Source organism: Euprymna scolopes, chromosome 35 (genome assembly GCF_053919585.1).
Source record: "Euprymna scolopes isolate OS-2025 chromosome 35, ASM5391958v1, whole genome shotgun sequence".
Taxonomy (NCBI): Eukaryota; Metazoa; Mollusca; class Cephalopoda; order Sepiida; family Sepiolidae; genus Euprymna; species Euprymna scolopes.
This window is the reverse complement of record NC_136516.1, coordinates 74,802,277-74,828,198: the sequence shown is the minus strand read 5'-3', so window position 1 is coordinate 74,828,198 and position 25,922 is coordinate 74,802,277. Positions and strand designations below refer to the sequence as shown.

Sequence of the window (25,922 nt, the reverse complement as noted above, 5' to 3'; positions counted from 1 at the left end):
GATCTTCGAGAAAATTCTACAACTTTTTTCCTTCGATCTGCTATTTTGACATCTTATTTCACATCATCCTTAGAAGCGAAATCTTTTTGTATTAGAAGATTATGGATGAGAAGATAATATTTTTGGCCGAGAAAATGTCTTTCCAGAAAGACTTCGACGTAGAAAAATATCGGGGAAACCAATGCCTACGATAGAATCATCGGATTCATACGAAATGAATTAACGAATGAATCAATGGTATTAACTGCATTTGGTTACTTTAAGAGAGGTCCATGACAAAGGAGTTGTTGACATTGGATTTGAAGACGGCGAAGTTGTAATCAGAAGGGAAGTAATCACGCGGCAATGTGTTCCATGAAAATAGTCATATTATTTCTTAGTTGAAACATTCGATTGAAGCAAAGAAATCTAGTTTCATTTTCATATCATTTGATTTTCCTGTTTTTATTCACTTCTGCGGTTCCGTCTCAATTCTCTTTTAACTTATTAATTAATTAATTAATTAATTAATAATTAAGTTATGTTCAGATTCTTTTCTAACTTGATGTTTTGTCTCAATTCACTTCTACACAGAATTTCTGTCTCAACAAACTTCTAATTTAAAATCCTGCCTGAAATCTCTTCTAAGTGGAAATTTATATCAAAAGTTGAGATTCTTTCTTAATTTTCTTCTAACTCTTCTATCGCAGACATTTTTTTCTCAATGAATAAATATATTTATTTATTGAAACAAATCAATATTTCGAATTGTAATTTTAGTCTTAAAACCGTTAACGTTTAAATTTTTATTCCATATTCCTCGAAATTTGCTATACAGGGTACTGAGATTTTGGAAAATCTATGTAATCCGTTTTCGGACAGAAATTTGGCTGTTAAGAGGTCAAAGTTCAACGATTTGACCTTTGAGAACTATACCAAACTCCTCCGACAATTTTGGGTATAAACAATTGAAATTTTAGATATAGGTTACTTGGACATGGATCTAACTTAATAACTTGATTTGAGCCCAAAACAATAAATGTTAAGGGTCATAATAGGGGTCAAAGTTAAAAAAATATTTGACCTCTGCGGTCTCTACCAAATCACTCAGACAATTTCTGGTCTAAACATTTGAAATTTTACATTCAGAGATAGGGCAAGCTTTTGAATCGGTTTGGGTCGAAAATTTGTTAGATAAATTATAATTTTCACCTGGTCAAAATGTTTGTTTTTTAAAAAATAATTATTAGATCAGGGTTAAGGTTTTGAATGAAGCAGATTTCATTTTTTTCCACCATATTTTCCCTTTTGGCAATGGTTTCAACCATTTATTTGATTAAAAATTCGATAATATGCGTAAACGCTTACTTTCTTAAGTGGTCTGATGATTTTGACCAGGACAGTATATATACACGCGCGCGCACACACAAAGCCGCACTGATGAGCTGTGAAGCAGCGAAACAGTACTGTATGTGGATGAGTATATACATATATATATATATATATATATATATATATATATATATATATATATATATATATATACTAGCAGAAGTACTCGTCGTTGACTGGGTTCAAAAACAGCCTACAGAAAATGGACTGTGATTGATGAAAATATGATAAGTTATGAAAAGGAGGGGGTTGTAAAGAGATAAGTTTTGATACTCAAAAATTTTACCCTAAGCAAAATATAATGAAAGTAAAGATAATTTTCGCGAAAATATATTTTTCATATCAACTTTGTTTCCATTCGTAGCCAAGAGTGACAAAGAAAATGATGCTTCCTTACAAAGAGAAAATGTTATATATATAATAATATAAATATACAAGAAATAAATGTTACCACAGTCAATAAAAGTTACTTTTATGGTAGAAAAGTTCATTGGTTTGTATTTTTAAGTAGTTTGTAAAAAAATTGTTTTTTTTTAATTCAACGAACCGGTTAAAAAAAAAAATCAAAATGGCAGCGACTTTGAAATGGAGAGCCCCGTTTTCAATTTGAAGGAGGGGCACCTGAGCATTCTGTGTTAACAATTTAAGAGAGTTCCGTCAACGTAAGGAATATTTATAAACATATTTTAATGTTTTCCGTTATTTTGTGCTTGAGGAATATTCGATTATGGCATGTGTAGTTTATATAAAAAATCATGTAAGTAGTTATCGCCTCAAATTTCGTTTTAATTTTGGTTCGCTGAGATTATTTCAAATAAAGAGCATTAAAAACTATTTCAAAACAAAAAAAAACATGAACTGAATTTTTATTGACTATGGTAACATTTATTTCTTGTATATTTATTTTTCGGGTAGTCGTTTGTTGGCTTTTCTGCTAAACACTCTTACTAAATAATATCGACGAAATATCGAAAAACAAACAAACAAAAACAGTTTTGAAAAATAATGAAGCTTTACTTACTTTAGTAAAATAATCTGAAACAGCAAAATGGGATATTAAAAAAGTAAACACGTAATTACTTTAGTTGTTTTAAGCAAAGAATCGATATAAATATGAATAAGAAGAAAATGGCGGCCTTTTCAAGCAGAACAGCTTCGTTTCAGTTTTACAGTATTGAACGGTGTATTATTGCGCCGTCGGATTCAGGGTTGTACTATTGTAATGTAAAGAACACGCAGAAAGGGTTGTAATCAACTGAATTCCTTCTAGTACACTGACGAAAAAGCTTAAAAAGATATATAAATAAAAAAATGTTATGTAAAAGTTATTAAAAAGACACGTAGTAACGTGAGCAGGATTTTTTCCTTCTTTTGACACGATAACAAGTAACGTTCTTATTTTTTTTATTATTTATCTATTTATCTATTTTCGAAAGAGTGCCACGTGCAAGTGGAGAAAGAAAAAAACAGAGTTATGCAAAATTTTATCGAGAATTGCCTAAAGTTTTTTTTTTGGTCTTCAATTTAATAAGAACGTGAATTTATGAGACGAATTTAATCGACACAATATGATTCAACTAAAAAAAAAAATAAAAGCTAACATGAATTAAGATTAAAGTTAAGGTGTTATTGTGGACCCTCACCCCTTTTAAAAAACCTTGTTAAACTTTGTGACATATTTCCATTCTATGGAGGTCAGGCGTGAACGAACACCCCATAATTTTATTATACCATATTTCTTCAAACTGAAACATAATTATCAAAGTATACTTACGCAAATAGATATGAAAAGTCTTTGTTAAAGTTTGTGCCATATTTCCATGGAGTACAGGCGAGAACGCAGACCCCACAATTTTATTATACCATCCCTATTTAAGTTGAAACATACCTATCAAAGTATTCTTATGTACATCAAACATACCCATTCTGATCCTCGATAATCTTCTATCATTATATGTAATCAGTTTTTTAAAATAGTCAACCATATAGGAGCCTATTCGCGACCACATACACACACACACACACTCACACACACACACACAGACGTTCAGCTTTATATATATACTAGCGGGGGTACCCGGCGTTGCCCGAGTGTTTGTTTCCGGGACGGGGGGGGGAGTCTTAAAAATGTTATGGTAGGTAAGTAGGAAGGATCAAACCCGGAGTCATGAGTAAAAGTAGGAAAATAAAGTGTGAAAAAAAACAACAAAAAAAAAACATCTGCAACGTTAACAGTTCGGCCACCAAGAAAAGTCCATTCCAGTTGTGTAGGAAAAAAAAAACGACTACGGTAGGTCGGCGCGAACGTGAAAATATAACGTGAATTGTCCAGCACGCTAACCACTACGCCACAGAGCACTGCAGCTTAGTATAGTGATTTTAAATAACTTCACATGAAAGAACTACGAAGCCAAACCGGTGTTCTCTTCTCAACTGTTCCTTGTGAACGATCCCCAAATGGTGTTAAGTGGTGGCAGGAGTAGGAGGAATTTATTAGAGAGAAAATATTTTACCACTTCCATTGATCTTAACCGATTTTGGCCGTGACTTCTCAGCAGAAAAAGTATAGAAATCTAAGATTATCGAGGAATTTGAGAAATAATAAGCCTATAACACACCTCAGATATTGTTCTGTCGTTTGTGCATATTATATTTGCATGAAATATCTTGATTTTTAATCCTATTAATGTCAAAATCAGACGGGAAAAAATGAGTTCATTTTATTTATATATAATAATAATATAATAATAATAATAATAATAATAATAATAATAATAATATATATATATATATATATATATATATATATATATATATATATATATATATATATATATGCATGTTATTAAGTGAATAAAACGCAGAAAAGCATATATAAACTAGAAGGCCGCCCGGCATTCCCGGTGTAAAATAATATTAAATATAATCTTTTAATTTATGCAGATTTCGTATTTAGAATTATACAGTCAGATCTCTATTGATTGTAGTATTTATTATTATTTTGTACCCTGGCAATTCATGCAGATTTCGTATTTATTATTATATAGCAAATTCTCTATTGATTATTGTATTGTACCCAATATATATAGTAATGATTTCAAAAGTTAAAAAGAAAATGACTCTGGTGCCATCACATAGAATCGAAACTAAAATACTCGACGCTTCTGTCATTATATAGTGCCTCAGCCTCTGTCGTTACAGTGTGAGCTATAGCCAAATGGATGAAAAGACTAAAATATAAGGGACTTTAAGCTAAAAAAAAGTATATGAACGCATGTTCAGAAGTTAACCGAGCTACTCCTGCCAAGATCAACTTTATTTTTTCATTTTAACTTATTAGCAGCTATTTTACGGACAAAGTGAATCTGTTTCAATATTAGTTTTATTTTATTTTATTTATTTAGGTTTTATTTTTTTTTTTGCTTCAGGTTTTATTAATTATTATTTTTTTTAGATTTTAAGTTTCTATAACTTGGTTAAAGGATTCCAATATGGGTTTTTCATTTTTATATTTCTCATCGGTAGATTCATGTGCGTTTTTGCTGCTAAATGACTTTCGTCGACGTTCGATTCGTAGGAAAATCATGTTTACTTTTCGATTTTTGAGCGATTATTCGGAAAAATAGGTAACTTTACACGAATAGGGAGGATTTTTTTTTTTCGTGTTTGAGTGATCCATCCGTGACTTTTCATTTTAATATACTTTCATCGAAATGTTTCTGTTATGTCAAAAAAAGCTATTTTCTTTACATCACAAGTGTCACGCTCATACATGAATTCCATAGCTAATATAACATACTGACCCAATGGGTCACGGGTAGTCTGGTATATATATATATATATATATATATATATGAAAAAAAAAAAAAAATGGAGGTGGAAGGACCTGGATACTCAACGTTTCGCCCGATTTATGCGGGCTTCTTCAAGAGGGATGGTCATTGACCATCCCTCTTGAAGAAGCCCGCATAAATCGGGCGAAACGTTGAGTATCCAGGTCCTTCCACCTCCATTTTTTTTTTTTTCATATCGTCGGATTTAATCCAGCTCAACAATCATATATATATATATATATATATATATATATATATATATATATATATATATATATATATATATATATATATATATATATATATGTAGTCTGTGTAATAGAACATTTTCATCCTACATGCTACGCAAATATGGACAACGTATAAAATAGACACAGATAGAATTAAGCTAAATAGTTAAATAGAACCAATCATCTAATAAGAGACCATAAAAATGAATAAATAATAAATGAATAATTAGTTGAATACAAGTCATTAGTTTTCTAATATTTGGGGGTGCATGTTTGTTTTTATCATAAAATCTCTCCACGTGTGAGAAGAAGTATTTTACTTTGTAAAATCAATAATTAAGCTTTACCGTGTATGTAAATGTGTATTTGTGTGTATTTGTCACCGAGTATGCCTGTGAGTATGCACATGTTCGCCCTCTTGTGGCATGTCTACGTTGAATACGTGTGCATGGGTAGACAGGCTAATCTTTGTCAGGAAGAGAAGAGAAAAAAATGGCGACGTGTAAAAATATTTGTGTGTTAAGTTTTGACGTTTAATTTGAATCACGTTCCGAATAAGTATTAGAGAGAGAGAGAAAGAGAGGGAGAGAGAGAGAGAGAGAGAGAGAGAGAAAGAGAGAGGGGAAGAATGGAAAGATATCAAAAATGGCGGCGAGTGTAGAAAAATTCGTATGAAAAAGAGATAAAGAAAAAGAGGTGATTACAAAAGATCGAAGAAAAGAGAACAGAAAAATGAGAAAAAAATTGTAAAAGAAAAATGGTAAATTATAAGCGCGAAAAGTTAAAGAGAAGAGAGAGAGAGAGAGAGAGAGAGAGAGAGAGAGAGAGAGAGAGAGAGAGAGAGAGAGAGAGAGAGAGAGAGAGAGAGAGAAATGTAGAGATAATCAAGATGGCAGCGAGTATGTAAAGAAAAATGGAAAAGGAAAAAGGGGAAAAGAAAAACGTATAAATAAAAAGCACAAAGAGAAAAAAAAGAGAAAAGAAAGCAAAGAAGACAAAAAGAAAAGAAAAATAAAAACAAAAAAAAAGAAAGAAGAAAGAAAGGAATAATTAATAGAAAAAAGAGACAACAACAACAACAAAAAAAGAAAGAAAACGAATGAAAGAAAGCGAAACAGACCAAATAAGAAACGGACAAAGCGAAGAGAAAAAGAGAAAAAAGGAAGAAAAAAAAAGCAAAGGAGTCAAAAGAGAAAAGAAAAAAAAAAGAAAAAGAAGTGAGAAAAGTAGATTGAATAGAAAAGGAGACAACAAGAAATGGAAAAGAAAGAAAAAAACAAAACAAAAAAAAAACAGATTAAAAGGAGAGAAAATAGAAAAAGAAAGCGAAAGAAAAGGCGTTGGAATGAACATTTATCAAATCAGTAAACTTCTTTGATTTCACAGATTTGAAAAAAAAATCTGTGCATAGTGAAATGATAGGGCGTCTCCATGTTGGCGCATGGTTGGCAACGGACGGGGGTATACTTGTGGTCCGCCGGAGAACGGGGGAGGAGGGGAGGTTAGAAAGAAAGAGTGCCTAATCGATGCAAGTCACAGATGGTCAATTGGTGATTGGACGGTCACCAAATCCTGCGTCGTGTCCATGTTGGCCGCCGTATAAGACCCCCTTTTTCGGGAGGCCCCTCGGTTACACTGCCGATTCAGTCTCATCCTATTCACTCTCTCCAATCGTATCGCTCCCAACGAATTCTTGTCGCCAATTTCTCAGGGACAAACAAACAACATTAACCAACTCGCGTACGTGAAAGCAAGTCCATCCTTAAAACTCAGTAAGTACAAATCAAATCAACTATTTTGTGTATCGTTATTAAGAAACTAGACAACCCTGCGTAAATTACACGGTATTATCATTTACTAGGCTGCCTTCTTTTATTTTAGTATAAACTTTTTTAGTATATAACTAGTAGAGCGGTCTGTTTCTGAATTTTTTTTTTAGATGAGGATTGATAATTCGTATTATTTGGATTATTCGGACTATTGTTCTCATCTTGAGTATCATTCTCACAATATTTCGGTCGATGTAACTCGCGACCTTTTTCATGTATCTCTTGTCGAACTCGGAAATCTTTCTATCGAATCGTGAAAACCACATCCTGTCTTAGAGGAAGATGCTAGTGGTTGTGGCACTAAAAGAAAAGATACCATTAATTGTATTTCATCAGAAACTTGCTATTGGTGAGATTAGAGATGCCTTACATTCTCAACCTCTCAGGTAGTTGAGCTATGTATAGCGTGTCACCCACTTGCATCAGCTCCTTAACGCGTCTAGATGTCCCTGGGAGTGTTATTCTGGACTGATAAAGACCTGGCTGGAATGCATATGAAGCAATTTGACTATGTTGCTGAATTTTTGTAACCTTCGACCTTCTTCAGGTGTATCTTGTCGAACCTGCGAATCTTTTTGTCGAATTCGGGAATCTTTTTGTCGAATTCGTGAATCTGCACGGAATAGTGAACGGAATCCACGAGGATAACATGCGCTTGTTCCGTCAGCCATAACTGTACTTTTTAGTGTCGCCCGCATTGAGGACTGAACCTTTCACCCCCACCCCGAAAGAATGTAACTTCCAAATGAATTTTACCACGTACTTTATCCAGAAAGTTCTCAAGTTCGGCAAGATACGACTGAAGAAGATCGGAGGTTATATTTACCGAAATATTGTGCGAATAACACTCAAGATGAGAACAGTAGTCCGAAGAATCCAAATAATACGTAATCGAACACCCTCACCATGACGCGTATTCGGCTAGTCATTAATTTTGAGGTTGTTTCATTATAGTTTATGGCATAGCAACCGGTTTGGGGTTATTCAATGTCGAATCCAGTAATTAAAAAAAAAGGAAAGTTTTTATGCTTCAAGTTCTTTATATTTCAAATATTTATTCATGGAGCTTAGGAAGTTTTTTAATTACGGAAAATTGTTGTTTTTGTTTTTGACTTAGCAGAACATGATTGAGTTTTACACAGGGAAAGGAAAAATCCAATAATATTAATATTTGGTGCGTTTTAGGTCAGAAAGCCAGTATCGTCAGACAATTTGATTTGGTAGCAGCAGAAGGTTAGTTAATAAGACAATTAATTCCTTCAGTTTTTGCATCACTTTTATGCTCGCTTACGAAGATAAAAATAAAGACGTAATGCTATTAAACCTTATGTCTAGAATCCGTATTCCAATGTCGATCAAAATGTTAATCAAAAATCCATTAAATGATTTTGATTTTACAAAATGTCTAAACTTTAAAGCTTAAGTTTCATAGGTCTTAAACAGAAATTGAAATTCAGTGAATCTTGCTTACTTGTTGTCTAATGATCAAACCTTTTATCTAGAATCCTTATTCCAATGTTGATAAAAATCCATTAAATCATTTTTATAATACTTTTTTTTTAAAATTTGGGTCTCACTTTTAATAAGTTTTAATAAGCAATGAAATTTAGTAGATTTTGTTAATTGTTATCTGATGAATATCGATCAAATTTAATGCAAATCTGAAATATGTTAATTTTTAATTTTTTGTGTCCAGTCTATATTATGCCCCATAAAACAATTTAACACCCCCCATATATATATATATATATATATATATATATATATATATATATATATATATAGATATATATATATATATAGATAGATAGAGAGAGAGAGAGAGAGAGTCATCCACATATAGTACTTTTACGCAGTTTCACAGCTCATTAGTGCGGCTGGACAGGCAACTACCTCAAACCAGGATCGAAATCCGATCGCCCGAACGATTTAAAATTTGTATTTACTATATATATATATATATATATATATATATATATATATATATATATATATATATATATATATATATATATATATATAAAATTATATCAAATAAATGTTACCAAAGGCAAGATAAGTTACCCCGCTACCTATCTGGAAAAGTTTTTAGCAGTTTTACCCACTTTAAAACGTGGAATCTTTCAAAATAATACAGTGTCTATCAATATATTTAAAAAAGAAAAATGGCGGCGTCCTCACTGTTGAATACGGTAAGTTGAGGAAAATGAGTTCAAACTAAATAATTATACAAAATACCATTAGAAACTCACTCAGTATATGTTATTGTGATATAGGCAGACATATATTCGATGGATTTGTAACAGAATTTTGTATAATTATTTAGAACTCATTTTCCAAAACTTACCGCATTCAACAGCAAGCACGCCACCATTTTTTTTCAAATATATCGATAAACATTGTATTATTTTAGAAAGATTCCACGTTTTAAAGTGAGTAAAACCACTAAAACCTTTGCAGATAGATAGAGGGGTAACTTATCTTGCCTTTGGTAACATTTATTTGTTATATATTTGATTTTTTATCACTTTTTCGAATCTATGTGTATAGTAATACAAACCCCTTGTTTGTTTTTCAATTTTTCGAATAACCTTTTTTTTTGTGTTAAAATAAAAAAAAATGTCCGGGCATTTCTTTGGGAGGAGGATTTTGAGAGGAAAAAAATTATTCGTAAAAATTGAAAGCATAAAACAGATATAATCAAGCAAAGGCATTCTGTTATGTTTTCCTAAATGAATTAAATTATATTAAAATTTATGTCCTCTTATAAAGATTAAATTAACATATAATGATACTAAACTTTATTTTTTTACTTTTTTTCATGTATTTATTTATTTATTCTTTACTCATGTTCACACCTAACAAGGCATATCACCACTTGGACGTAAGGGGCTACTATACTCATTTTTTTTTTCATCTAGTAAAAAAATCACAATAAATTAAACCATAACCGGTTGTACACGTTTTCAGCGTCCCAAATTCTCTTTAAAAATACATATGATTATTCGAATTGTATTTATAAAATTACATTGCAAAATAAAAATATTAATACCGATTTTATATACAATTTTTTAAATTTTTAAACAATATAAATTAGATCATTTTATAATTTAAAAAATATGAATAAAACTTTAAAAAATTTCAAACAGAATGAATAAAATTAATAAAATTAAAACAATATAAATAGATCTTTTTTTACAATTTTGAATAATGTAAATAAAACTTTCTATAATTTTAAGCAATATACATAGAACTTATAATTTTAAACAATATAAATAGAACTTTTTATAATTTTAAACAATATAAATAAAACTTATTATAATTTTTAAACAATATAAATATAATTTTTAATAATTTTAAACAATATAAATAGGACTTAAAATAAAAAAGAATATAAATAAAACTTTTTATAATTTTAAACAATATAAATAAAACTTTGAATATTTGAAACAATATGAATAGAACCTTTTATAATTTTAAACAGTATAAAACACTTTTTATAATTTTAAACAATATAAAAAGAAAATTTTATAATTTTAAACAATATAACTAGAACTTTTCATAATTTTAAACAATATAAATATAACTTTTCATAATTTTAAACAATATAAATTGAACTCATTTTAATGTTAAACGCTATAAATAAAACTTTTTATACTTTTAAACACTATAAACCTTTTCAATAATCACGTGATTAAATTTAAACGGGGATTATGGAATTCCGATGTACGAATCGAGAGTATTTTGCTATTCAATATTCAATCTTGCCCTAATTTGAAAAGAAAATGCCGACTCATTATTCGGAGAATCTATGTAAAAAAGAGTTATCTGTGTGTATGTGCCCAGCTAGAAAAGAATAGCCTAAACGGAAGGAGAAAAAGGGGGTTGGGGAGAGGGAGGAAGAAACCAGGAAAGACAAACGGATATGGGGGAATGGTTGAGAAATAGAAGTTTAAATAAAATATATTTTGCACCGGGCAACGTCGGGAATCCCTGCTAGTTTTATTTAAAATTCAAACGTCACAGACAGTTGACAATGCTATTTCAAAGTTAATTGTGACAGATATGCAATTAAAAAAAAAAAACGTAATTTGTGATGGTCAACTTTCAAATTAATTGCAAAATCATGAACGTTTCTTATCACAGCCAATCGAACCAATAATCTATTTTAATTCTCGATCGATTTGTTCCACGTTTTTGATTTTCCAGCTGTTTCACTATTTGTGGATAAAAAGTGGTGGAGGAAGGTGTGGTTGGTCCAACAATCAATCTCGTCTAAACATCGTGGCTATTCGTTCATAGTTGCTGTGGGCCACTAACGCCACATATTAACATGCACGTGTACATATATCTACTGCAAGCAAAAAAAAAAAAAAAAAGAAAAAAAAGAGAAAAAAATGCTACCTTTCGCCTGGTACTATTAATCTAGCTTTACGTATTCTTTTTAAATGAATGACTTACATTGCATATTTTAAATATAAATATCGATTGTAATTATAAAAACTAATAGTTTTCATTTTAATTATTTTCCTTAAAAATTAATAACTTGAAAGTTTAGGTAACTTATCCCCATTTATTAAATCACTTCAACTGATTAATGCTAATATTGATAAAACCACTGCTTATATATATATATATATATATATATATATATATATATATATATTGTGTGTGTGTGTGTGTGTGTGTGTGTGTGTGTGTGTGTGTGTGCATAGACAGAGAGAGAGAGAGAGAGAGAGAGAGAGAAAGAAAGAAACAGAAAGAGACAGATAGAGAGAGAGAAAGAGAGAGAGAGAGACGAAGAGAGAGAGAGAGCGAACGAGAGTAAGTTATGAAATATATATGCCAATTAAACTTAATTGCCATCAATAAAGTTTCATAAGTTACTCAAGTATTGAGCACTGTTGAAGTAAATACTGAAAATCGATAATAAAATATATGTACTCATAACATTATATGTGGACACATGAATTAATAAAAATAGCATTCGTAGGGAAGTCAACCGAAACACGAATAGCACTAGTGCTTCCGTTTTTGAAAAAGCTGGAATTGCTTCAAGATCCAGGCAGGCTGGATACAATGTGTTGAATGAGACTGCAAGGAACATCAAACCTCTTTCAATGCCTCAATTGAACAAACAACATAGGGAAATAACACGGTGAACGCGGTACTAGCTTAAACCAACTTGGTTGTGTTCAAGTTAAATACAGAGAGATTGAAAGGTTAAGACTGACAAGCTTCAAACTCATTGATTTTGGCTTACAGGCACTTTGCACCTGCATGCTTGCAGGGGTCACGAGGCAGGTCATTGCAGAGTGCAAATTGTGTTGGCAGGATTTAACACCCCTCACCACACCTCAATAGATAAGGGTGACACACGTGAGTTTTTGAAGAATCGCAGTCAGTTAGTCAGACTAGGATCAGTCAGGCAAAACGAGAGAATTTTGATTCAAGATGAGAAAACAGAAAAAGAAGAAAGAGGCCTGAATAGATTCAGCGATGCAGAGACCCTCACATGGAACGAAGAAAATCCGGAATAAAGGCTTTCTCCAAACAATAATACCCAAGCCGTGTTTTTAGGAGCGTGCATGGCATCATCGCGAGGAGGCACCAGCTGAAGACAGGAGAAAAAGTTACATGCCTTAAGATCTTTTTATATGTGAGACACTAATGCACACCCATAAAGAGCCACATGATATCCAATTGTAAATTCCTATTGGGGGGGGGGGGGCGGCTATTATACAATGCGATACAATGCAGTGTAAAAATCTCCACTGGAAAAACTGTAAAAACTTGAATATCCAATGTAGTAGCAAGTCTTGGTAACATGTTTACCAGAAATAACAGTTGGAAATAAGTTATACACCATCCACTATGACTACGAAATTCATACAGCTACATACCTAGAAGACGGGGATATTAAGCCTGACATAGTGATATGGGACAAGAGGGAGAAAGTAGCAACCCTAGTTGAAGTAAGAGTCCCTAATGATGCTGGCCTTAATAGAGTTGAGAGGGAGAAAATCAACAAAATACCAAGGACTTATGTACGACATGAAAATAAATTGGAATCTGAATATCCATCATTCCAATCATTAGAGGAGCAACCGGGCTAATGAAAAAGAACTTCAAAAACTATTTGGCGAATATATCCGGTGAACTTAGTGCAAGAGAAATACAAACAATTGCGCTTAAACGGACGGTTAGAATCTTAAAAAAGATCTCTCGGTTGGAGTAACTAAAAAAAATAGGAGAATTTTTGGCATACGGTGGAATGCCCCATCCCCAACAAAATCAAAGCGATAAAATAAAAACAAAAAAGAGGAACCACATTCTTGTGAAGTATGTGGCTTTTCTTTTGCAAAGAAAATAAACGATCACGGCCATGTCATAATTATATAGTCACCGAACAAGAATATATACGCCCCCCCCCATAGGTACATAGTTGTATAGTAGACGTTCGTTTATCAGATATACAGGTTGGATATTTTTGCTAGATTATGTAATAGTTGAACTCTTACATTTCTGTTTTCGTTTCTTTCTGAATTGTCACAGCGTGATTTGCATCTGGTTTTACAGGTTCATCATGACGTCACAGCCATCTTTGCAGAACACGTGTGTCTGCCTCGTTCTACTGATCTCCTGCTTCGCCGGCAGCGCCCTTTCTGACTCTGAGTGCAACCACACCGTCACCAGACACGCATGGTTCGATATTTTCATCAAAGATGTTGACGGTCCAGGAGAAGATTTCCACGGCAGATTTAAAATTGGCCTCTTTGGCAACGCAGCGCCGGCAACCGTACTCAATTTTGCCTCCATCACAAACGGTTATAAACACGGAAAGGTAAGTAAATGCACCAATTGTCTTCGTACTATGCCTGCATTAACATTCTATATCCTATCCTCTGTCCCTCTCCCCCTCTCTCTCCCCTCTCCCCCTTCTCTCTGTATATATATATATATATATATATATATATATATATATATATATATATATATATATATATATATATATATATATATATATAAGTATATTATATTATATATTAATATATTTAAGAAATTCGTTTCTTATCGTTGAGCACTTTCAGTTGAATTAAAATCGGTCAATTTAGCTCTTATGCATAGATCATCGTATAACGATTAGATCACTCTCTGACTGATGTAAATGAACATTTAAAATTAAAATGTTTAAATTCGACGTTATTTCACGCGGTTAATGGTAGCCGAATGGATTAGGTCTTCGGTAATCGAACCAGAGATGTCTCGTGATGCGGGGTTCGAATCGTTCGACTGGTATTAATCGTGACACCCTGCACTGAAGATTTCCGAAAGGATGAAACGCTAGTGTCTGTAGGTATTAGTAAAAAAGTAATTATATATATATTATATATATACACACACACACACACATATATATATATTTTGTGTACAGAAAGTTGTTAGATGAGACAAATCATTGGTACCGATTATTGGCTGAAGAGAGCTTGATAAGGATACCTTAAACGGTCCTTATTATCGGACTTGAAACCGACGGTACCAATGATTTGTCTCATCTAACAACTTTCTGTACACAAAATATAAATACGCTCTTACATTTCGGATTTTCCTTTTAATTGAGCACTCTGATGGATTTCTTCTTCCAAAAAACTAATCATATATATATATATATATATATATATATATATATATATATATATATATATATACACACACACATATATATATATATGTTGTTTTGGTAAAATATGTTTTTCAATCATATTTCACTCTTACACTGTACACCAATCCTTATTGTTTAGAAGCTCAATGTATGTTAAATATAACAACAGAGCACATATAAAAAACAACAGTAAAGTTACATTCGAAGATCCAGATATACGTATATTTTTCATGCAAAACATGCAAAAGTTGAGTAAATTTTTTTACAGATCCGTTTCGCTACACAGAAACAAACGAGAAAGAAAATGAAAATGTTGCAAATTAGAATTTACAATATTTATTATTCGAAACTAGGGATACAGATTAAAAGATTTTCCTTATTTCACTGTTTCAAAGAATAGGTACTTATCCTCAGAGGAAAATTGCAAAATACCATGTATATATACTAAGTAAATAAGAATGAGCTTTGAGGCAAAGCCGCTATTTAACCGTATTTATCGTTAAAAGAAATCAACAAGAAATCTAAATTTATAAACGATAAAAATAAACAGTGAAATGATCGAGGAGTTCATGGCGTAACGGTTAAACGCACCGGACTGTGATACACATGGTCGGGAGTTCGATTCCCAGAAACAGTCAAGCTACTCTGTTTTAAAAGTAATAAAAAAATATTATATACGTCTTAATATATTATGGGCGACTTTCTAAGTAAATAAAAATGAGCTTCGAGGCGAAGCCGCTATTTAACCGTATTTATTGTTAAAAAAAAATCAACAAGAAACCTAAATGTATATATACTAGGTATAGTTTTCATGGTTAACACATAGTTTTCCGAGTATCGGAGATATAATGTTATTAAAGATAATATAGAATAATGTATATGGAGTCCACGTATGAAGGTGGAAGGTAGGACTGTAACAAATCCAAAGAGATGATGGGAACTTGAATGGTAAGCGTAGATCCAATGATGTTATTCATTAATCAAATCATATCTTTATACGGATTTTAACACCACTGTTAGTGGTTTCTTTTTATTGGTGATATCTTTTGCTTCTTTGGGGTACCTTCTTATTACTACTGCTATTATGAATATTCTTCTTCTTCTTCTTCTTCTTCTTCTTCTTCTTCTTCTTCTTCTTATTATTATTATTATCTATATATTAATACGATAGCGCGTGTGTTCTTTTGTGTGTCACGCTTACACCCGGGTCGTTTAATTGTTACGTTCTTCTATTTCTATAAATAATTTTACCAAGAATTCTTCATAAGTTTTGGTTTCGGTTTCGACTATAACTGATGACACTTAAATCATGTATTTTTTAAAATAAATAATTTTATAAAGAATTCTTCATAAGTTTTGGTTTCAGTTTCGATTATGCCCAAAGGAACTGAAGTTATATATATATATATATATATATATATATATATATATATATATAAATATATATATATATATATATATATATATATATTCATAAGTTTTTATTTCGATTTCGATTCTAGCTAATCCATCCAAGTCATATGGATAGATTTTTTATTTTTGAAATCGCAACTTTATAACATATAAAAATCGTTAGAACATTAACTCTATAATAATAATAATAATAATAATAATAATAATAATAATAATAATAATAATAATAATAATAATATATATATGTATATGGATATCAATGGATATATATATATATATATATATATATATATATATATATATATATATATATATATATATATATATATATATATATATATATGAAATCTGCAAGAATTAATGTATGATATTTAAACGTACTTTACGACCGGGCTTTACCAGGCGTTTGTACTAGCTTAGATAAGTACTTTTGCAGTTTTAACAAAAACGCTCCAACAATATCAGAGCGTCTTCATTTATACTGAACATTTACAGAATGCCAACATAAATATATTGCATATAAATGAGTTCCCTGTCGAATTTCAACAGGTCCCGCTAGTTATTATTATTATTATTATTATTATTATTATTATTATTATTAATACATATTTTCCTTCTTTAAACTTGCAGTTTCGATTCAAGTTAATTCCACAACAATAGTTTTATTCGTAAACATTATTATCAGTTGCTTTCCTTTTCTTTTTGATAAGCAGACTTTTTGGACGTTATGTACATTTTTTTTAAACATTAACTAATGTTCGTTTTAGCATTACTTTTATTGCAGGGACTTCATTTCTTAACTTATGGACCGCTTCATAACAAAAACAAAATACGCTGGGAAAGGATATCTTCTTCATTGAAAGATACTAGAACCAATCGTTTTATTATGAATTATAATATTTATTTGTAAACATACGGGGGGGGAAGACTGCACATTTTTTGCAGTTATGCAATTTCTTTTTATATGTTTTTCTTTCTGTTACGGCTACAAATCCGGCTCTGCGTATTTTCATTCTAAGTCATTACCATCATTTTATAAAAACAAACGAAATTACCCCAATCCAGAAGGATTTCTCCTTCGTTGAACAACGTCAGAAAAAATGGTTTTAGGATTGATTAAAATATGTCTTCGTAAACATGTTTTATTCATTACTTTCCTTTATTGGAGAGGAGGTTATACACATATGCACACATTTTTTGATACGTTAACAGTTTTTATTGGTGGAAACATCAATTTGTAAGTTACGAACCACTTCCTAAAAAACAAAACAAAACATTTTCAGTGTAGACGGATTTCTTCTAGATGGAAAGACCCAAGAACCAATGGTTTCAGGATTGCTTAAAATATCTCTTCGTAAACATCTTTCATTCTTTACTTTCCTTTATGAAGAATGTATATTTTATACGTTTTTAAGATTGCTTTTTATTGGTGGGGACCTCAATCCTTAACTTGTCAACCACTTCATAAAACAAAAAACCATTAGACCGATATACAATCAGGTGCTAGTTAATTATAGTTTAATTTATTTTAAAGGGGGTGAGGTTCTTTTCACGAAACTGTTCTGATTTTGTGAATCCCTTTGATATAAATGAAAATGTCTGTGTGTGTTTGTGTCTGTCTGTGTACACTTTCCTACCAAATGACTCTGTTAATTTTCTGTCTAGAGACTCGAGATTTGACATAAGGGGTATTGAGATTTGGGAAAATCGTTTTTATCGGTTTTCGGCCAGAAATTTTGCTGGTAAGTGGTCAGAGTTCAATGATTTGACCTTTGAGAACTCTACAAAACTCCTCCGCCAATTTGGGGGTCTAAACACTTGAAATTTTAAATATAGGTTACTTGAACATGGATCTAACTTTATAATTTGATTTGAGTCCAAAACAATAAATGTTAAGCGGTCATAATTGGAGTCAAATTTTTAAAAAATTGACCTCTGCGGTCTCTACCAAATTACTCACCCAATTTGAAATTTTACATAAAGTGTATTCAGACATAGGGCAAGTTTTTTAATCATTTCTTTTTTCAAGGGGTCAAAGTTCCAAAGATTTTACCATTGCGGTCTTTAGCAAACCATTAGCCAATTTTGGATCTAAACATTTGAAATTTTACATAAAGGGTGTATTCAGACGTGCAGCAAGCTTTTTAAGCAGTTTTTGGGCGAAAATTCGGCTGGTAATAGGTCAAAGTTAAAAAAAGTTGACCTTTGCAGACTCTACCAAACTCCTCTGCCAATTTTGGGACCAAGCAGTTGAAATTTTATATGTAGGTTACTTGGACATAGGTCAAACATTTTAATTTGATTTGAGCCCAAAATAATAAATGTTAAGATGTCAAAATTGGGGTAAAAGTAAAAATTTTACGTCTGCGGTCTCTACCAACTTTTCCCTATTGTAGTTAAAGAAAGCCTATTACATAAAAAGGCATTACCGTACACATTCACACTTTTTAATACATACATATGCACATACAGTTAAAAAGTACATAGCAAGCATACCCGGTGAACCAAGTGCAAGTGAAATACAAACGATTGCACTGAAAGGGACGGCTAGAATCCTGAAAAGATCTCTTGGTTGGACTCACTAAAATAGGGGTAAATGTCAGACATCTGGTTGGATGTCCCATCCCCTAGAAGAAAAAGTTTAAGAAAAATGTTTAAGAAAAATGAAAAAAAAAAGAGAAAAAAAATTATGAACAGTAGATAGGGCCCGAGCAAAACTGGGCGGAACTGCTAGTATATTATAAATATATACAATTACGCACACACACACACACACACACACACATATATATATATATATATATATATATATATATACAATTATATTTATGTATAATTATATATATACATATTATATATATATATATATATATATATATATATATATATATATATATAAGTAAACGTGTCTCTGTGTGTGTCTGTGTGTCTGTCAATGTTTAATCTACAGACTCGAAATTTGCTATACAGGGTACTGAGATTTGGGAAAATCTATGTAATCCGTTTTCGGACAGAAATTTGGCTGTTAAGAGGTCAAAGTTCAACGATTTGACCTTTGAGAACTCTACCAAACTCCTCCGACAATTTTGGGTATAAACAATTGAAATTTTAGATATAGGTTCTTTGAACATGGATCTAACTTAACTTGATTTGAGCCCAAAACAATAAATTTTAAGGGGTCATAATAGGGGTCAAAGTTAAAAAATTGACCACATTTTTCTTTTTGCTCAGCATACACCTCCAAATATCCGGGCAACGCCGGGCACCCATTGCTAGTATATCTATAAAAGTTAACGTGTCTGTGTGTGTGTGTGTGTGTACATTTCCCTACGCAATAATTCTATCAATTTTTAGTCTACATACTCGAAATTTGATACACTGGGTACTGTGATTTGGGAAAATCGATGTGATTAGTTTTCGGTCAGAAATTTGGCGATTAAGGGGCCAAAGTTCAACGATCTTAACTTTGAGAAATCTGCCAAACTCCTCCGACAATTTGGGATTTAATCACTTGAGATTTTAGATATAGGTTCCTTGGACATGGATCTAACTTAATAACTTGATTTGAGCCCAAAACAATAAATTTTAAGGGGTGATAATAGGAGTCAGTTAAAAAAATTGACCATTTTGTTTTTTTTTGCTCAACATACATCTCCAAATACCCGGGCAACGCCGGGCACCCATGATAGTATATCTATAAAAATGTGTGTGTGCGTGTGTTTGTGCGCGCATTTCCCTACGCAATAACTCGGTCAATTTTAGGTCTACAGACATGAAATTTGATATACAGGGTACTGACATTTGAGAAAATCTATGTGATTCGTTTTCGGCCAGAAATTTGGCGATTAAGGGGCCAAAGTTCAAGGATTTGACCTTTGAGAAATCTATCAAATTTTTCCGACAATTTTCTGTCTAAACACTTGAAATTTTAGATATAGGTTCCTTGGACATGGATCTAACTTAATAACTTGATTTGAGCTCAAAATAAATTTTAAGGGGTCATAATAGAGGTTAAAATTAAAAAAATTGACTTTTTTTTTGCGCAGCGTACACCTCCAAACACTCGGGCAACGCCGGGCCGAAATGTTAGTATATATATATATATTTCAGGTTTAAGGTGTTCAAAAGTCGGGACTAATGAAGACGACAAGGTTGTTAGATAGTGCTCAATAAAAAGAGCAAATTTTTTTAATTATTATTTGAGGGTAAACAGTTACATGTGGTCGCTACAACTGGCCATCTGTTTCAGTCCAAGAGACTTCCTCAGGCGACCTAGAACCTCTCAACACCAAAAATAAAACCTTTTTCTTTTTGGCGTCGAGAGGTTCTAGGTCGCCTGAGGAAGTCTCTTTGAATTAAACAGACGGCTATTTGTAGCGACCATATGTAACTGTTTATCCTTTAATAATAATAATAATAATAATAATAATAATAATAATAATAATAATAATAATAATAATAATAATAATTAGTCCTCGCGCGAAAGAGCAGGACACAAAATGTTTTAAATAATAATAATATTAATAATAATAATAATAATAATAATAATAATAATAATAATAGAATAACAATAACAAAAACTTTCGCTGGCGAGGACTACTATTGACTGTAACCAGTTATACAGTCCTTTTGAAATTTTAATCTCTATTTTTCTCGTTATGTACTGAATATTTGTTAATGAAACCTATATGAAATATGTTCCTTATTAAATTTTAAAGATTTTCTACTCTGAAAGAAGTTTTAAAAAATTTAATCTAAAAACGTTATTTTAAAATTTTTGTTAAAAAAATTCAGATTTTCTTATTATTCAGGCCTGTATTACAAAGAGGAGGTTGCAAAAATGAGTAGTGGTGTGAGGAGAAATACAAACTGAAACAAAGAGAATATTCAGACCTGTAATAATACAAAGAGGGGGGGTTGAAAAAATGAGTTGTGGTGTGAGGAGAAATACAAACTGAAATAGAGAGAAGGAGAGTTTTAAAACATAATCTTAAAACGATAAGATACAAGTTAGAAAAGCATTTCATCAAAGGCATGAATTTAATTTAAATTTAATCAAAAAAAAAAATCCTTGGATTTATTTTATGTAATGTACATTTTGTTGCAATTTAAAAACATTATCTTTCATCTGATATAGATATAAAATTTTCAATGATTTTTTTATGTACATTACATAAAATAAATCCAAGTAATTTTTTGATTCAATTTAAATTAAATTTTTATACCTTACTTTGTAAAATTTATAAAAGTGCACTTTGAAGATAAATAAATTTCAAATTGAATCTTGTACATTTATTTTTAAAGCCTATAGTAAAAACATTTTGTTTAACAATTTTCATGCCTTGGATGTAATACTTTTCTAACTTATATATATATATATATATATATATATATATATATATATATATATATATATATATATATATATATAGAGAGAGAGAGAGAGAGAGAGAGAGATAGTTAACGAGAGAAAGAGAACGCGAGATATAGGTAGGTAGATTATATGATAAATAAATAATGATAGATAAATGAGATGGTGACACACACAGAGTGAGTGAGTGTGTGCATGTGTATGTAAGAGAGAGAGAGAGAAAGAGAGAGAGAGATAGTTAACGAGAGAAAGAGAACGCGAGATATAGGTAGGTAGATTATATGATTAATAAATAACGATAGATAAATGAGATGGCGACACACACAGAGTGAGTGAGTGTGTACATGTGTATGTAAGAGAGAGAGAGAGAGAGAGAAAGAGAGAGAGAGAGAGAGAGAGAGAGAGAGAGAGAGAGAGAGAGAGAGAGAGAGAGGGGGGAGTTTATCTCAAAGGTGCCCAGTCTATGCATTTGATCAAAAACTGCTTAAATGACATATCGGCTGTGCGTCTTTTGTTCGGTAAATAAGAAAGGTGAGTAACAGCTTGCCATTCCACAGAATGATAATAATAATCATTGGCCGGAAGGAGAGGGAAGAGAAGGAGGAAAAGGCAATGGAGTAAGGGGAAGAGTTAGAAGTTTTTCGTTGTTTCACACATAAAATCACCAGAAAACATTGTGCAATGAGCTAAACTATCGATTATGAAGCAGGACATTTGCCAACACATTAACGAAAAAGAGAGAAGGGAGAGATAGAAGAGGTTCGGAGGGGGGGGGGAGGAAGGGGAAACTATTTGTTGAGTGACGTTGCAGCTGCCGCCGGTGCTCATTCAGTAAACATGTCAACTGATATTTTCAATTTGTACGGAGTTCAGATTTCAGAAAACGTGGCGGTTTGTTTGGAGAAAGAAGAGAGGAAAGAGAAACAAGCACGTTTTTGACCTGGAGAAAAGTGTAGTTCCTGTTTCCATATTTCTTCATTATTTCTGTCCTTGGTTAAACAATTTTAATTTTTGTCTTCATTCAGAATTTCCCATTTGGGAGAGGTGAACATTTCCCACATTAAAACGAACAACCTTGTGCCTAAACCTGCCCTTGTTGATAGGCAAGTAAATAGCGATAAGTTTTACAACATTTTTTTCACGACTTCTTATTGAGAAATCGATCTTTGTGCGGGCAGTGGTGTGCAAATGACTGGTAGTGCCCAGCTCAAATAAACTAATTATAAAATAGAAGATTATAAGTCCATTATAAACAATAGGGAATTTGTTGTTGGCAATCGTCCGTCTCGACAGATGATGGTGTAACATTGCAGCTATATAGTCTGGGTAGGCTGATATGGGAGGACTAGTGCTGCCCGTGCAGACCCCCCCCTTATTAGGATCCAAGGGAAAGTTATAAGCTATACAGCTTGGCTGCGCCGTAGGAGTTGCCGGTGATGACAATATAAAATCAGGCCGCCTTAAGAACTCCGTCTCCGGATTTTCTGTCAAGGTTTATTCCCTTAGCCTTTCTCCTGATATCAGCTTGTGTCGTCTAATCTGTATAATTTTTTTTTTTTTTGCATGCACATAATTGTCAATTTGTCCCTTTCTTGTACCTATAAATGTTCCTCAAGTGGATGGTTTAGTGTGCGGCGGTATATACATACAATTACACAGCTTATCAACAAGACAAAATGAACATACCGTAAGGCAGCGAGGTTTGAATCAGAGCTATCTTCTCCTAGGTGAGCTAACATCCATATTTGACGAGGCTTACCTGCCCGAAGTGACTGGTTTTAAGGTGCAAGTGGACCGCCTTTGCTCCTCTTCGCAGTTAGTATAAACAGTTTCGCTGAGCATAGTAGCTAAACCACGCGAGAAGGCCAGGAGCTGGACTTAACCATATCAGAGGCTATTTGAGACGCACACCATGAGAGTGAGCTGATTCTCACTACCACACACGGTTGTGATAACCTTTGAATAACATCCCTGTATTAATTCTATTTGACGAATAACTAGAGAGAAAACGTAAGATATAGGAAGAGGGCACAGATATGCAGAAATCTATCAATATATTTTCACGCCCACCTATCTATCTATCTATCTATCTATCTATCTATCTATCTAGCTAGCTAGCTACAATAGAGAGGGCGAAAGGGCCTTCAGCTAGTTAGCTAGCTAGCTAGAGCTAGCTAGCTAACTAGCTGAAGGCCCTTTCGCCCTCTCTATTGTATTACGTTGTACTCTATATACAACGACAAGTTTATTGTGGTTTTGATGAAGAACAAAGATGCGTCCGATCAGTGGCGAGAATGGTGGACTTTTTGTGGGAAGATGTGGGCACTGGAATTCGCGGACTAACTCGGCCTCTGCTCGCTAAAACAAAAACTAAAACTTCAACTTAATTCAGCCGCTTGTTATATAACCGCCTGTGACCTTTGACACCGGACCTCTCTTTCTTCTGACAATCGATTCTGAGCCTCTATGACGTTCGCTGGCCGTCAACTTCATTCTCATTGTTTTTAAATGGCCTTTCGAATTCTCAATTATTATTTTTGTTATGACGTATCATTTGTCGTGCCGTATTTTCAAGGTTTTCGGTCCACACGACCTTGATAATTTAACATCTCTATTCCCTATATTTATCTATCTAAAGCTTTTCATATCTATCCATGGCTGTTTTTATTTATCACTATCTAAAATTGCCTGCATCTAGCTGTTTAGATGGTCACTTTTGACTCTCTATTACTCATTTCTCTCTCTCTCTCTCTCTCTCTCTCTCTCTCTCTCTCTCTCTCTCTCTAACTCACTATATATCTATATATTTTCATATCTGCCCATGTCTGTTTCTATCTATTTATCTATCTATCTATCTATCTATCTATCTATCTATCTATCTATCTATCTCCTTTCATATCAAAATGTATGCTTCTATCTCCACCTAAACCCATTCATATATCTCCCCCTTCTCCCCTCTATTTATGCATCCACAGATTTAATTCCCCCCTCCCCGATCACCTACTACTGCCAGTGTTTGCCGTCCCATCTGTGACTGCCGATTCCATTACGTGTCAAGATATACAACGTTGCTATTCACCGTCCGCTCATCGGACAATCTGTTGCCTACACTAATTTGCAGAGCCTTTTTTGTTATGCGATTCTTCATACAGACGCCATATCTAAATATATACTTACCCTTTCGCGACTTTTAACCCGTCGTTTCTGTTTAATGACTTCCTTGGCAATATTTCTAGGGATTCTTTCATTTTTGGGCATTACGACGTTTTGAAAATGAGCATAAACAAATAATTTATCTAAAAATAACAAAAGTTAACGTACGCGTGGCTGGTCAGCGTCAATAATAACGTATACAAATTTACTTTTTATTCCCAGAGAAGTAATCTTAATCTTAATAATAACTGACAATAATAATAAAAGAAAGAACAAAAAAAGGCTACTCTCGTATGTGCATTTAATTTCATGATTAAAGAAGTGGAGAATTATTAATAACAGATAATAATAAAAAAGAAGATAATTTATTTCACTTTAAATATTTGGTTTCGGTTTCGATTATAGCTGATGGCACTGCGGTAATCTATTTCTTTTATAAATAATTTTGCCAATAATTCTTCATAAGTTTCTGTTTCGGTTTGGATTATAGCTGAAGGAACTAAAATTATATATATACATATATATATATATATACACACACACACACACACACACACACACATATATATATATATATATATATATATATATATATATATATATATATATATAAAGTTTTGGTTTTGGTTTCGATTCAAGCTGATGTATCAAAGTCATATGGATATATATCTTTTTTTCATTTTTGGAATCGCAATTTTATAATATATAAAAATCGATTGAACATTAACTCTATAAAAATATATACGAAATCTACAAGAATTAAAATATCATATTTAAGCGTACTTTACGACCAGGCAACGACGGGCGTCTCTACTAGCTTAGATAAATACTTTTGCAGTTTTAACAAAAGAACTACAATAATATCAGAACGTCTCCATTTACACTGAACATCCACAGAATGCCAACATCAATATAGTACATATGAATGAGTCTCCTGTGGAATTTCCACAGTCCCCGCTAGTTATTCGTATTATTAGTGGTGGTATTCATGGTATAGTAGCTTCCTTCAGTCTTGACAGAATGTGGATACTCACTGTAAGGGTGCCTACGCTAAGATGC

General features: G+C 32.3%; 1 protein-coding gene across 3 annotated transcripts in view; it reads left to right on the top strand.

Moving 5' to 3' along the window:
* The window catches only part of LOC145259939 (peptidyl-prolyl cis-trans isomerase B-like), a 120,270-nt gene that overhangs the window by 47,836 nt on the left and 46,512 nt on the right, over nt 1-25,922 (top strand). Inside the window, exons 1-2 of one of the 3 annotated variants that reach the window (XM_080117902.1) lie at nt 6,274-7,206; nt 13,843-14,107. In XM_080117902.1, coding sequence (XP_079974028.1) covers nt 13,850-14,107 — 258 coding nt within the window. In that variant the 5' untranslated portion in view covers nt 6,274-7,206; nt 13,843-13,849. Of the gene's footprint in view, nt 1-6,273; nt 7,207-11,523; nt 11,678-13,818; nt 14,108-25,922 lie in introns of those variants that run through there. The other 2 variants (XM_080117901.1, XM_080117903.1) reach the window with 2 other exon arrangements.